The 13832-nt window shown below is 47.7% G+C and overlaps 1 protein-coding gene across 2 annotated transcripts in view; it reads right to left on the bottom strand.

Annotated features, from left to right (window-relative positions):
• Positions 1-2603: 2603 nt before the first annotated feature.
• Positions 2604-13832, bottom strand: part of LOC119937951 (inositol 1,4,5-trisphosphate receptor interacting protein) — a 31871-nt gene continuing 20642 nt past the window's right edge. For both annotated transcript variants that reach the window (XM_038757540.1, XM_038757539.1), the window contains exon 2: positions 2604-6859. In XM_038757540.1, coding sequence (XP_038613468.1) covers positions 5161-6846 — 1686 coding nt within the window. In that variant the 5' untranslated portion in view covers positions 6847-6859 and the 3' untranslated portion in view covers positions 2604-5160. The remainder of the gene's footprint in view (positions 6860-13832) is intronic.

Raw genomic sequence — 13832 nt, 5'->3', positions numbered from 1 at the left:
AGCAAAGCCAGACTCCCTAATCTAGGGAGCAAATTTAAATGCCGGCATATCTTTAAACTGTCATCCTTAACTAGAGCAGTCTGACATCCCACTGGATATACTGACACCGAACTAGACATAAGAAAATATTTCCATTTTCTACTTTTAAAGCCTGCTAATATAATGCAGTCTCCTAGGAGCACAGGGTGGAGGAACCATTTGATCTCTAAAGAACAACGTACTTTTGCATTAGCAAAAATAAAACAGTTTTCAAAATTGGCTCTAGCACGTCAAAAATATGCTATATTTTCCTACTCTGTTTGTTGCTTTTTCTCCCTTCCTCTTGCCCCTTCTGCTGCACAATTAAACACCACATTCATTCATTCAGTTGTACTTCTTGAGCGCTTACTGTGATCTCTCCTGATATGTGCCCTCTCTCCCTCGTCCCCCTCTCCATCCCCCCATCTTACCTCCTTCCCTTCCCCACAGCACCTGTATATATGTATATATATTTGTACATATTTATTACTCTATTTATTTATTTATTTATTTTACTTGTACATATCTATTCTATTTATTTTATTTTGTTAGTATGTTTGATTTTGTTCTCTGTCTCCCCCTTTTAGACTGTGAGCCCACTGTTGGGTAGGGGCTGTCTCTATATGTTGCCAATTTGTACTTCCCAAGCACTTAGTACAGTGCTCTGCACATAGTAAGTGCTTAATAAATACGATTGATGATGATGATGACTGGGCAGCTTCGCCCCCAGATTTCCAATGGGCTCCAGGGAACCCAGATGGAATAGAAATCCTTGGAGCCTTTTCAAACTCCACAGACCCTGGAACAGCCTTGGAATAGTTGAATCATTGAACTGGGGGGCAGCTGCCTCTGTTTCGGGGCTGAAAGGAAATGTAAGCCTTATATAAGTCCATTTCTTACTAGTCGATACGTTCCTTCGGGGCAGGGACTCTGCCTACTCTATCGTATTGTGCTCTCCCAAGCACTTAGTACAGAGCTCTGCATACAGTAAGTGCTCAATAAATGCCATTGATTGATTGAGAACAGTTCATTATCAATGGCACTGTCCTAAGCGCTTGGAAGAGTGCAGTACAGTTGTGGATCAAACTTTCCTGGCTCATGTGAGAGTAGAGTAGATGACGGGATAAATTCAATCTGCCTGCCGGGACACTGAGATGGTTAATGAGATTTTTTCTCTTCTTCCAAAAAAACAAAGGTCTGAATCTAAACCTGCAAGTGATGAAATTGTACATTACATATGAAGCCCTATGGGGATTTTGTCTTCCAGAAGAGCAAGTTTATAAACTCCCTGATCACTGTGACATGCGGCCCCACAAAATGGAAATGCAAATAAATGGAAGCAAAAATCTCAGTTACTTTATGACATCCTCTCCAACATTGAAATCATCCACACTGAGTATCCAGAGGGCATCTTGGAAACAGGTGATCAATTTTAAATGTTGTATCTGAAAATCTCTGCCAGTGATTGGGGAGTGCAGCAAAGGCTACGAAGGAGATGGATATCTCCAGAGGGAGAAGAAAGGGAAAAATAAAATCACCAACAGACAGATAGATGATTTCGTACTTAAAAATGCAGTAATGGCCAGCCAGGATCAGAGTTTTCACACATTTTAAAGTTAGAAAAAAAAGTAATGTTCACTGCTTTAACTCTACTAGAGGCAGCGTGGCCACTATAGTGGAAAGAACCAGGCCTAGGAGTCAGAAGACCTGGGTTCTAATCCTGACTCCACCACTTGATTGCTGTATGACCTTGGGCAAGTCACTTAACCCCTCTGTGCTTCAATTTTCTCATCTATAAAATAGAGATTAAGTACCTGCTCTCTCTCCTACTAAACAGTATGAACCCCATGTGGGAGAGGGCCTATATATGATCTAATTATCTTTTATCTACCCATTTTCAGTACAGTGCTTGGCACACAGCAAGTATAAAACAAACATCACAATTACTATTGTTGCTTTCTATTGACCGATTATTTGTGAAGTTACATTTCTTCACCACACCCAAGTTACTCCTGTCCTTTCATCCTCCTCCCATTAACCAGGCTTTTTCTAGCAGAAGCAGTAAAAACACAAGCCTGCCGCTCTCTTATTGGGTCTGAAAACACATTATGGAATTTTATTTTTTTCCTTGGAGAGTCGTGAAATGGAGACAGAGCTTCCCTGTAACTAATGGAAATTCACAACCTCCCTATAATAATAATAATGGCATTTATTAAGCACTTACTATGTGCAAAGCACTGTTCTAAGCGCTGGGGGATACAAGGTGATCAGGTTGTCCCACATGGGGCTCACAGTCTTAATCCTCATTTTACAGATGAGGTAACTGAGGCTCAGAGAAGTTAAGTGACTTGCCCAAGGTCACACAGGAGACGTGTGGCAGAGTGGGATTTGAACCCATGACCGCTGACTCCAAAGCCCGTGCTCTTTCCACTGAGCCACGCTGCTTCTCACGCTGCTTCCCTATGTTGCCCCTGTTTCCAAATCTCATTAGTTTTTCAGAGCGTACAAAGAACACCAACATTTTCATGTTTTACAAGACTTAACACTTCCTTTATTATAAATAAGGCTGCATAAAATACAAAATATTAAGAATTCACACTTTGTTTCACAACCAGCACTTTGGAAATAAGAAAAGATACCCCTTTGTCTTTATTTTTTTTATTTAAAAAAAGAGAAAAATATTCAGGGGATATTCTTTAGTGGAATACCTTAAAGAAACAAGCAAAAAAGGAACTGAATGCATTTTTATCTAGTTCTTCCACCCCATGGCCTCTTCACAGTGACCTCTGCTAAGCCCAGAACAAGGGAATAATAAATAAGGGTATTTACCATCTGTATGTTCTCAAAGCTAACCAGGCCTTCACCAACAGAAAGGCAGAAGTTTTCCAGATCATATAAAAACCCCTGTTCAACTGGTGTTTTAGCTCTATAGCAGTCACCCTGATTTAGAATCCACAAATTGAGTGTAACTCTTACCTCCCTCAATTCAAGCCAGTCAGGGTACTTGGATGTCTGTGTTATGAGATGACTTCTAGTTGTGGGAGGTAAGTAGGCCCAAGCCTGGTACTCTATAACTAGGACACACTTGATGCCCTAAAACCTTGTGAGAGGAGATGGGGAAAGGACCCAAGGTGGAGGGAGAGAAGACGTTTCTTAGCAGTTAAAAAATTACCTCCGGCTAGCCTGTCCAGGCTCACTCCAACTATAGTTCCACCCCATTAGTTTTTACTCTTATAGCTCACTGTGAAATGTGAAATGTTCATACATCTGATAGGCAGAAGAGACCACACTTAAGCTGTAACGGAGCAAAGTCCTTCCAGAGTCCAGCTACTACCCTTCCCCTGGGAAAAGAGAGGAGTTCCCGGTCCCGTACAATTCTTTCACAGCCATGGATGCCAACAGTACTCAGCTACTGTACAGTAGCTTTAAAAGACTCTGTCGGAAGACCACGTAACATTTGCCTATTAGAAATGATAGCAGATGCTTGAAGTTCCCTTTCACATTCCAGAACTGCGTTGAAGCTGCCATTCTAAGACGCCAAGAGGAGACCTCAACTGTAAGGGAAAGTTGCGGGTATGTGACCAGTGTCGCTGTCTTCTCCGGGACACTGTTGCAGGTGGGCAAACAATCCCTTCAGAGACAGAGAGCACACAAACCCGGCACCTTCTGGCCCAGGCTTGCGAAAGCACGAGCTCAGGTACGTCGCCGTAGTAAAAGCAATACTGATAGTTCACATCACAAATGAATACCACAAACAGTCCGCGAAAGTAAAATATCCACTTAAAAAGAACCATTTGGGAAACCGGATTCTGTTTTCTTAGATATTTAAAAGACGTCCATTTGTTCTGGTTTGATACGTGAGTCGGAAACCTAAGCGAAATGCTGGTAAGGGAATGATGGTCGTCCGGGGCCCAGTCCAGGACAGCTTGTTTTTAGACTTCGTAGGAGACGAATGATAAATCCAGGCTGTTTTCTCTGCTGTACCCCCGCCGTCCATCGGATACCAAATTTCTCCAGCCAGCGGCTTCTTCACATCGAGACCCTTCGAGTGTAAAACGGTGGAGTCTTTTCACCCTTGTGACGTACCCTGTTGACACTTTCTCTTGCTTCTTATGAGCTCAGTGGTGCCTGCAGAAACATCTTCTATTATGGGTCATCCCCTGTTCCACAACTTGGGTACGGCAATATCCACAAACAGAGCTGGGCGTGTGAGTCTGGCCCTGTGCAGGCAGGACTTGGAATCCTCCGAAGGCTCTAGCTCCTAAGAGTTCTCGGGGCCTTCTGCTCCAGAATCTGTTCCCCCTTTCTCACCTTTCTGGAATACCGTTTTTCCTACCCCCAGTCCCCAACCCTCAAGCTAAAACCCTCTCCTCCCTCCCTAAGAATGCTGGCCAGGAGCTCTTCTGCAGAGCAGGAACCGGAGTGTTCAAAGCAAAGTGATAGGAAATCCACAACCCACAAGACGGTGTCTGGGCCTGAAGAGCAGGTCAGCAACATCCTGGAGGGTGACAGCAAGATGGAGCCAAATGAAGGGGCTGCTAGAAGGTTTTTAAAAAGGTAGAAGTCACACGCTTCCCACCTTTCTGCGCCTGCCATTCAATTTTCCCTCCTTCTTCCCCCTTTTGGCCAAAACAGCATCCAAGATTAACTCAATTTAGCAATGCACATGAGGTGTGAGCTTCAGGCAGAAGTTACTGGACTTGACCAATAAATACAATGTTGCTACTGACTTCCCGGCTACCACGGCCAGGAACGTAGGGCCTTCTGACAATAGCCAGGGCCCTCCCGGGCATTGGCCACTAGGTCAGTGTCTCCGCCCTCCGTCAATCTAGAGTCTCAGCTTTGCTTTTCCAAAGCAAAATGTTCGCCTGGAGACTCTAATTATCCTATGCTCAAGTCAGGATTGTGAATCATTTCTTTCTTTGGCGCCGCTCGTCACCAACTCAGTGGGTGAAAAAAATTCTTTAGACCCAAGAAAAACCAACACTGAATAGCCGAGGTGGTGTTGAAGCATCAGGTACCTTCCCTGTGTTCCCCTATAGTACCGGCTTTCTCAGAAATGGCCACTGGTTTCCCCGAAAGGGTAAAATAAGAGCTCCTGGTAAAGACGGTCATCCCCCAAAGGAGGATCCTAGGGTAATCTTAGCGGCTTGGGCTTGCCGGGGTGGCTTCTTTTTTCTCTCCAAAAGGGTCCCTTGGAAGGTCCGTGTGCTCTGAAGGCAGGTGGAGTGCATACTCGCTGATCAGAGCCGAGGTGTTCTTCAGCATCTCAGAGAAGGAATCCACGGTCTTGCGGTAAAGGCTACGGTGCAAGACGAAAGGGCGGAAGAGGTTCACGGGCTCTGCCTTCCTGAAAACCTCTGGGACTCCCACTGTCACAGGGATCTTCCGGTTGCCAACAAAGAAATGGCAGAGTTTCTTCTCCAGGAGGCTCTTCTCCAGGAACCTGAGCAGGTCGGACACCCTGGCCTGCAGCTTCTCGGCTTCCCAGTCCCCAGCGGGCCGGGCCAGGAGCAGATGAAAGAGGACCGTTTTCAGGTGGTAGTTGGTGAGGCCGCTGGGGCCCGTCAGGTGGCCCTGCTTCCTGAGAAGGAAAGAGACGATCTGGAAGCAGCTGAGGTGGCAGGAATTTTCGGGCAGCGTCTTGGCGACGATCTTGAAGAAGTGCCTCTCATAGACGGCGAAGGAGAGAAACCAGTAAGTGTTCGAAGCGGGAGGAGCCAGGGGGTTGCCCCTGGGGAAGTGAGAGACAAAGAAGAGGTCCGAGTCTTCGCACTGGACCACTGGTATGATGTTAAAGGGAATGAATTTCCCCGACCGGAACTTTATTTTCAATGCTCCAGGAGTGTCCAGGTGCCTAAAGGCCAGATCAAAGTCGTACTTGCGGGAGATGCGTTGCCAGGCTTTGGTCAAGGCGATCTGGAACCACTTCATGACCTGGTCCACATCCAGGTAGGAAGAATCCTTAAAGCACAGTAAGTCCTCCATCTCCCTGCCGGGCCTGGTCTTGTCGTTCTTACTGTGCAAGAGACACAGCATGTCCTCCCCTAGCTTGGTCTTGCCACAGATGCAGCCTGCGGGGTCCTCATCAGCCCGGCACACCTTGATCTTGCCATAGCCTTGGCGGTCAGGGGGGATGGATTTGGTGGTGCACCAGACCTCGGGGTAGAAGCGGTAGGGCTCCGGCGGGGCAAAGGCCACGTAGAGGTCACAGAGCAGGGGCTTTTCCACCCGCCAGTTTTCGTACATGCTTCCCACCCCAATGAAATCCTCCACCTCCATGTCTGCATCCCGGTTGCACACGCTCCTCAGGGCCTCCAGTAAATCATCCACGAAGCTTTCCACAAACTCTCGCGTCCTGGCCGTGTCACCGGAGGCCCCCCGGATGCGCCGCTCGTAGAAGTTGGTCAGCAGCGCCTTGTCGGGCAGAGTGATTTCTTTCAAGGTGCTCCCTAGCCCGGTCAGCTCCTCTTCCTCCCCTGGGGGCTCCTGGGCGCTCCCGTCCTGGTAGTCCTGCCGCCACACCTCAATGACCAGAAAAAGGATCATGCACAGGGTGCTCCACAGGTCCCACGCCACCCGGCCCTCACCCGGCCGCCCGCCGGCCTCCGTGGCCATCTCCAGCGCCGTCTCCTCTGCCGTCATTTGGGCCAACTCCTCCTCTAGACGTAGCTGCTCCAACTGGAGCTTCTCGTATTGTTCCTTCATCTTCCGGATGGTCTCCTCCTCAGTTTCGGGGATTGTGGTGCTCTCTCGGGGGAAGAGGAGGGGGTGATTGATAATAGTGGTCACCACCACCAGGCAGACTTTGAAGATCCCGGCGGTCATGGTGAGGCCTTCCCTGGAGAAGAGGAGATTTTTTTTTAAAAAGTGAGAGGTGTGACAATCTCCTTTGACCCTCTGAAAGTAGATATGACTCAAGGAGGAGGATGATAATAATAATAATAATGATAATGATGGCATTTGTTAAGCGCTTACTATGTGCCAAGCACCGTTCTGAGCGCTGGGGTGGATACGGGGTGATCAGGTTGTCCCACGTGGGGCTCACAGTCTTAATCCCCATTTTACGGATGAGGGAACTGAGGCACAGAGAAGTCAAGTGACTTGCCCAAAGTCACACAGCAGACAAGTGGCTGGGGTAGCTACAAGCAAATCGGGTTGGACGCAGTCCCTGTCCCACATGGGGCTTACAGTCTTCATTCTCACTTTGCAGATGAGGTAACTGAGGCACAGAGAGTGGCAGAGCCAGGATGAAAAGCCACGTCTTTCTGGCTCCCAGGCTTGTGCTCTCGTCACTCGGCTGCTGCTTCTACTACTACTGAGCATTCACTGGGTACAATTCATTCATTCAACCGTATTTAGTGAGCGCTTACTGTGTGCCGAGCACTGTACTAAGCGCTTGGGAAGTACAAGTTGGCAACATATAAAAGACGGTCCCTACCCCAAAACGGGCTCACAGTCTAGAAGGGGGAGACAGCCAACAAAACAAAACATGCAGACAGGTGTCAAAAGTCATCAGAACAAATGTCTGCTCCTAAGCCCACGTCCAAGCCAGGCTTTCCAATCAGAGGAGGCAGGGCTACAATCCCTCACTCTTCCTCCGTGTAGTACTATACCGAGGCCATTCTAGTCAGTTGGAGGATTATTATCATCATCATCATCATCAATCGTATTTATTGAGCGCTTACTATGTGCAGAGCACTGTACTAAGCGCTTGGGAAGTACGAATTGGCAACATATAGAGACAGTCCCTACCCAACAGTGGGCTCACAGTCTAAAAGGGGGAGACAGAGAACAAAACCAAACATACTAACAAAATAAAATAAATAGAATAGATATGTACAAATAAAATAAATAAATAGAGTAATAAATATGTACAAACATATATACATATATACAGGTGCTGTGGGGAAGGGAAGGAAGTAAGATGGGGGGGGATGGAGAGGGGGGCGAGGGGGAGAGGAAGGAAGGGGCTCAGTGTGGGAAGGCCTCCTGGAGGAGGTGAGCTCTCAGCAGGGCCTTGAAGGGAGGAAGAGAGCGAGCTTGGCGGATGGGCAGAGGGAGGGCATTCCAGGCCCGGGGGAGGACGTGGGCCGGGGGTCGATGGCAGGACATCCTCCCGGGAAAGAGATCCCCCAGTCTCCCTGGGTCACCGAACCCCAGAGCATAGCAGTTCTCATAAGCAGAAAGTTTCTCCTTACACCCATTCAAAACTAACTCCGGTGCAGTGCAAACTCGCTTCTCTTTTTTCTGACCGGAGAAGAACGGCCAGTCACCATTTTCTGTGCAACAGCTGTTCCCATGTTTGGGAGAGTGAACGGAGAAATGAGTGAAAATCATCCTAAAGGAAACCCCCGGTACCCTCCGCACCACATCTTCTTTGTGACTTTGGGCAAGTCACTTAACTTCTCTGGGCCTCAGTTCCCTCATCTGTAAAATGGGGATGAAGACTGTGAGCCCCACGGGGGACAACCTGATCACCTTGTAACCTCCCCAGCGCTTAGAACAGTGCTTTGCACATAGTAAGCGCTTAATAAATGCCGTTATTATTATTATTATTATTATCTTCTTCCCCAGCCGCCTCCCTGCCCAGCCATCAGAGGATAGAATGACAGCTATGAACCGCTAGACTGTAGGCTCACTGTGAGCGGGGAATATGTCTGTTTAATGTCTGTCTATTGTACTCTCCCAAGCGCTTAGTACAGTGTTCTGCACACAGTAAGCACTCAATAAATATAACTGACTGGCCAGGGAGAATGGTACTTTATGCGTTTCTCTGTGTTCCCACAGAGCCAGAGAGGTTTAGCTTGTGGTTCTCCCTTACTCATCCCATTCATGAAACAACACGCTTTCCCGGGAAGACGCTGGGAAGCATGTTTGAGAGGTTCTTGGCTGTGAGGCAGGGTAATTCTTGGCCTCATTAAAACTTTAAAAGTCAGCTTTCTTTTGAAAGCCTGTGAAGTGTTAGAGCAAAAGCTTTCACCCCCAAGGATCAGAGTTCAAATCCTGACAGGAGAAACACCCACCCAGAGCTGTGCCAAGAGAACGGCAGGAATGGTACTAATAATAATATTTGTTAAGCGCTTATTGTATGCCAGGCACTGTACTAAGCTTTGGGGTGGATCCAAGACCCAGTCCCTGTCCCATGTGGGGCTCACGGTCTCGTTCCCCATTTTACAGATGACGGAACTGAGGCCCAGAGAAGTGAAGTGTCTTGCCCAAGGTCACAGAGCAGACAAGTGGTGGAGCCAGGATTAGAATTCATGACCTTCTGACTCTCAGGCCCAGGCTCTAACCATTATGCCACGCTGCTTCTCGTCCCAGCAGGCAAGAGGCTCAAAATCTGGAAGGTTTAGGGTACATGCAGGGGCAAGTGCTAGAAACTGCAGTCTTGGTACAGAGCAGGGATTTCCCAGGGACAGCTCTGCGCTCCATTCCTTCTTTTGTTCAATCGTATTTATTGAGTGCTTACTGTGGGCAGAGCACTGTACTAAGCGCTTGGGAAGTCCAAGTTGGCAACATCTAGAGATGGTCCCTACCCAACAACAACGGACCAAGAGCCACTCCACTGCCCCAACATACCTCTAACATCAAACCGCACGCCACACTGGCACCCTAGCCTTAAAAGGGGGTGGGGTTCTCAATCTTGGCACAAACCGGCACAAAATGGGGAACTATTTTTTTTTTTAATGCAAGTATCTATTCAAGGGAACTGCGGAACGAAAGTGGTTGGGGCCAGGTAGTTGGGAAACAGGGAGACTAAATGTCACTTCTAAAGACGCTGAAGGGTGGAGGAAGCTGGCCTGGAGCCTTATCTGAATTATTTCTTCCTCAAAACAATGGGGCAATACCCTTCCTTTCAAGTGGTTAAATTCACCTTATTTTTAAAGAGCAAACTCCCAGCGACTTCTTGTGCCCAACTCCCCTAAGGCAAGTTAGTCACAGCATGGTGCACACCGTGACACGATGGGTGGGATCCAGTTGGCCGAACCCAGTTTTAAAAATAATCTGATGGGTCAAGTCATAGGGCCCAGCTTTTTATCGGTTTGCAAGGAAACTGGCAGGAAGCACTGCTGAGTTCCTCTCTCTCTCCCTCCCACCCTGCCTCTTGGAAGGCGGTTGCCCTGTTTGCACATTTCACGTCTCAAAATAGCCTGGCAGGGCTCCCAGGGTCACGGGTGGGCCTTGGGAAGCCAGCGCTTACCCCCGGCCCAGACCGGACATCGGCAGAGGCGCAGATTGGAGACATTCCCTGTCTTATGTCGTAGTAATAATAATAATAATGGCGATTATTAAGCGCTTACTATGTGCAAAGCACTGTTCTAAGCGCTGGGGGGATACAGGGTCATGAGGTTGTCCCACGTGGGGCTCACAGTCTTCATCCCCATTTTATCATCATCATCAATCGTATTTATTGAGCGCTTGCTATGTGCAGAGCACTGTACTAAGCACTTGGGAAGTACAAGTTGGCAACATATAAAGACAGTCCCTACTCAACAGTGGGCTCACAGTCTAAAAGGGGGAGACAGAGAACAAAACCAAACATACTAACAAAATAAAATCGAATAGATATGTAGAAATAAATTAAATAAATAAATAGAGTAAAAAAATGTGTACAAACATATATACAGGTGCTGTGGGGAAGGGAGGGAGGATGGAGAGGGGGACAAGGGGGAGAGATTTTACAGATGAGGGAACTGAGGCACAGAGAAGTTAAGTGACTTGCCCAAAGTCACGCAGCTGACAAGTGGGGGAGCCGGGATTTGAACCCATGACTTCTGACTCCAAAGCCCGTGCTCTTTTCCACTGAGCCACGCTTCCCTCCCCTTTTCCCCCCAAACTTTCCTCTGCCACCCAGCTGATTCTCCTGAATCCATGATTCTCTTAGAATTCTCCAACCAAGATGAGTGTACACCTCACATAGGGGGACCAGAATCCTTCCTACTGGTTCTTCCCTCTCCATAGTTTCTACATATTATGCCTGCTTCTTACCCTAACTCTCACCCTCGTCCCCCACAGAAATCTTTATCCCCACTTCAGCGTTTGATTTTTCGTGATTTCAGATTCGATTCTCTACCCTTCCTTGCTTCGTGGGGCGATGATGGCAAGCCCTATGCTGTGAACACAGTGGAGAGAGCACACGTCTGGAAATCAGATCATCATCATCATCAATCGTATTTATTGAGCGCTTACTATGTGCAGAGCACTCTACTAAGCACTTGGGAAGTACAAATTGGCAACATATAGAGACGGTCCCTACCCAACAGTGGGCTCACAGTCTAAAAGGGGGAGATAGAGAACGAAAGCAAACGTACTAACAAAATAAAATAAATAGAATAGATATGTACAAGTAAAATAAAATACAGATGATCAGGTCCCAACCCCAGTTCTTCCCCTTGCCTGCTGGGTGACCTTGGACAAGTCACTTCAACTCCTCAATGACTCAGTTTCCTTATCTCATCATCATCAATCGTATTTATTGAGCGCTTACTGTGTGCAGAGCACTGTACTAAGCGCTTGGGAAGTACAAATTGGCAACATATAGAGACAGTCCCTACCCAACAGTGGGCTACAGTCCTTATCTGTAAAATGGGGATAAGATACCCGTTCTCCCTGTAACCCCCACGACTGCGTCCAACCTGAATATCTTGTTTCTACCCCAGTGCTTAATACAGTGCTTGACACACCGTAAGCGTTTAACTAACACTACAGATTATTATTATTATAGGCCCCTCTTCTCCCACAAGTCTCCTTCCCAGATGGAATCCCAGCATTAGGGCGAAAAGACCCAACTGGACCACGTCCCGACACCATGTGCCTCAGAGGGAAGCATCATTTTCCTTTCACGCATTCACTCTCCCACTGAAGCAAAGCGAAACCACGGGTCAAGGGGACTTGTCTGGGTGCTGGGCAGAGAAGCAGCGTGGCTCACTGGAAAGAGCACGGGCTTTGGAGTCAGAGGTCATGGGTTCGAATCCCGACTCCGCCACATGTCCGCTGTGTGACCTTGGGCGAGTCACTTCACTTCTCTGAGCCTCCGTTCCCTCATCTGTAAAATGGGGATTAAGACTGTGAGCCCCACATGGGACAACTTGATCACCTTGTATCCCCCCCAGCGCTTAGAACAGTGCTCTCTGCACATAGTAAGTGCTTAACAAATGCCATTATTATTATTATTATTATTACATACTGGTTTCTGGGTCCGGTCCCCAGTGCAGGCTGGCCCTCTGGACGCTCCGGCCCAAGCTGTTTCAGAAAGTCGGCAGGATGGAGAAGCAAGACGGACAAACTGCTGTCTTTTTTTACGGACTTCCAGCAACTGTCTCCAGGGAGGTTGTGGTTCCTTGAAAATGTGATTTAGCCGAGCTCCGGGACCCATAATCCAGTTATACTAAATACATAATCCAGGTGCGTGAGTGGGGCATTCCAAGCCCCACCCTGCCTGTCATCTGGCTAGCGACACTAAATTACCCCAGAAGCCGCAACCCAGGAGTTATGTAATCTAAAGAAGAAAAATCATTTCTCCTTTAAAGTGGGACAGCAAACTCTCGGATCAAACTGTCGACGGCTCATTCCCTTCCCCAACTCCTTACTGCCTCTGGGATCTCAAGCCGGGAAAGCCCTGTTGGATTTGGGTTGCACTTTACCTTGGTCCCACCCCTCTGGCTCGGGAGTTACAATCAAACCCGGGGGAAATCTGGGAGGATCCTTGTGGGAATGCCTGGACACGCTGCCTGGGTTGGGATGCCACCGGGGCGAGGTCGGAAATTTGATTGCAGGGAAACAGGAGAGCTGTCTATTGAACAAACCTAGTAAAAGGCACTTTACCAAATGCTCAACTGTGGAATTGGCTTTATCTGTGAACAACTGTGAACTCTCCTGCCAATTGTAGCTGTTTGACCCTGGGCAAGTCACTTCACTTCTCTGTGCCTCAGTTACCTCATCTGTAAAATGGGGATTCAGTCTGTGAGCCCCATGTGGGACAACCTGATCACCTTGTATCCTCCCCAGCACAGTGCTTTGCACATAGTAAGCGCTTAACAAATGCCATCACTACTATTATTATTAGACTGTGAGCCCGTTGTTGGGTCGGGGCCATCTCTATAAATTGCTGATTTGTACTTCCCAAGCGCTTAGTCCAGTGCTCTGCACACAGAGCAATTGACACAAACAATTCTATAATTATAACATAATTATATAACGGTATGTTATTATTGTCATTGTTGTCATCATAATAATCCTTATGATATAATGTTGTATAAGACAATTATATTATTGTCATTATTGCCATCATAATAATCATTATATTATACGATTGAATGAATGAATGAACTGGGTCTCCCCAAAACACACTGAGGAGATGGTGGGATGATATCCAGGTAACCTGTGCGGCTAACCTGGTCGGCTCCCAGTGCTCTCCCTTAATAATAAGAATTGTGGCATTCGTCAAGCACCTACTACGGGCCAAGCACTGTACTGAGCACTGGGGGAGATAAGGGGGGTATAATCCCCGTCCCACATAGGGTTCAGAGTCTAAAGGGGAGGGAAACAGGTATTTTGTCCCCACTTTTCACAGATGAAAAAACTGAGGCCCAGAGAAGCTAAGTGACTTGCCCAAGGCCACCCAGCAGGCAAGTGGCAGGATTCTAGCTGGCAGCCCTCTAAGTGGCAGTCTCATTCAGCTGTCATCATCATCATCAATCGTATTTATTGAGCGCTTACTATGTGCAGAGCACTGTACTCTCGATGTGTCCCTGGTGCCCACGGTAGACGTCACTGGCAGGGGAGAGTACTCAGGGGGTCCAAGTTAGTGG

This window comes from Tachyglossus aculeatus, chromosome 16 (genome assembly GCF_015852505.1).
Source record: "Tachyglossus aculeatus isolate mTacAcu1 chromosome 16, mTacAcu1.pri, whole genome shotgun sequence".
In the NCBI taxonomy this organism is placed as follows: Eukaryota; Metazoa; Chordata; class Mammalia; order Monotremata; family Tachyglossidae; genus Tachyglossus; species Tachyglossus aculeatus.
Note: the sequence above shows the minus strand (reverse complement) of the source record. Positions and strands in the feature narration are given on the sequence as shown.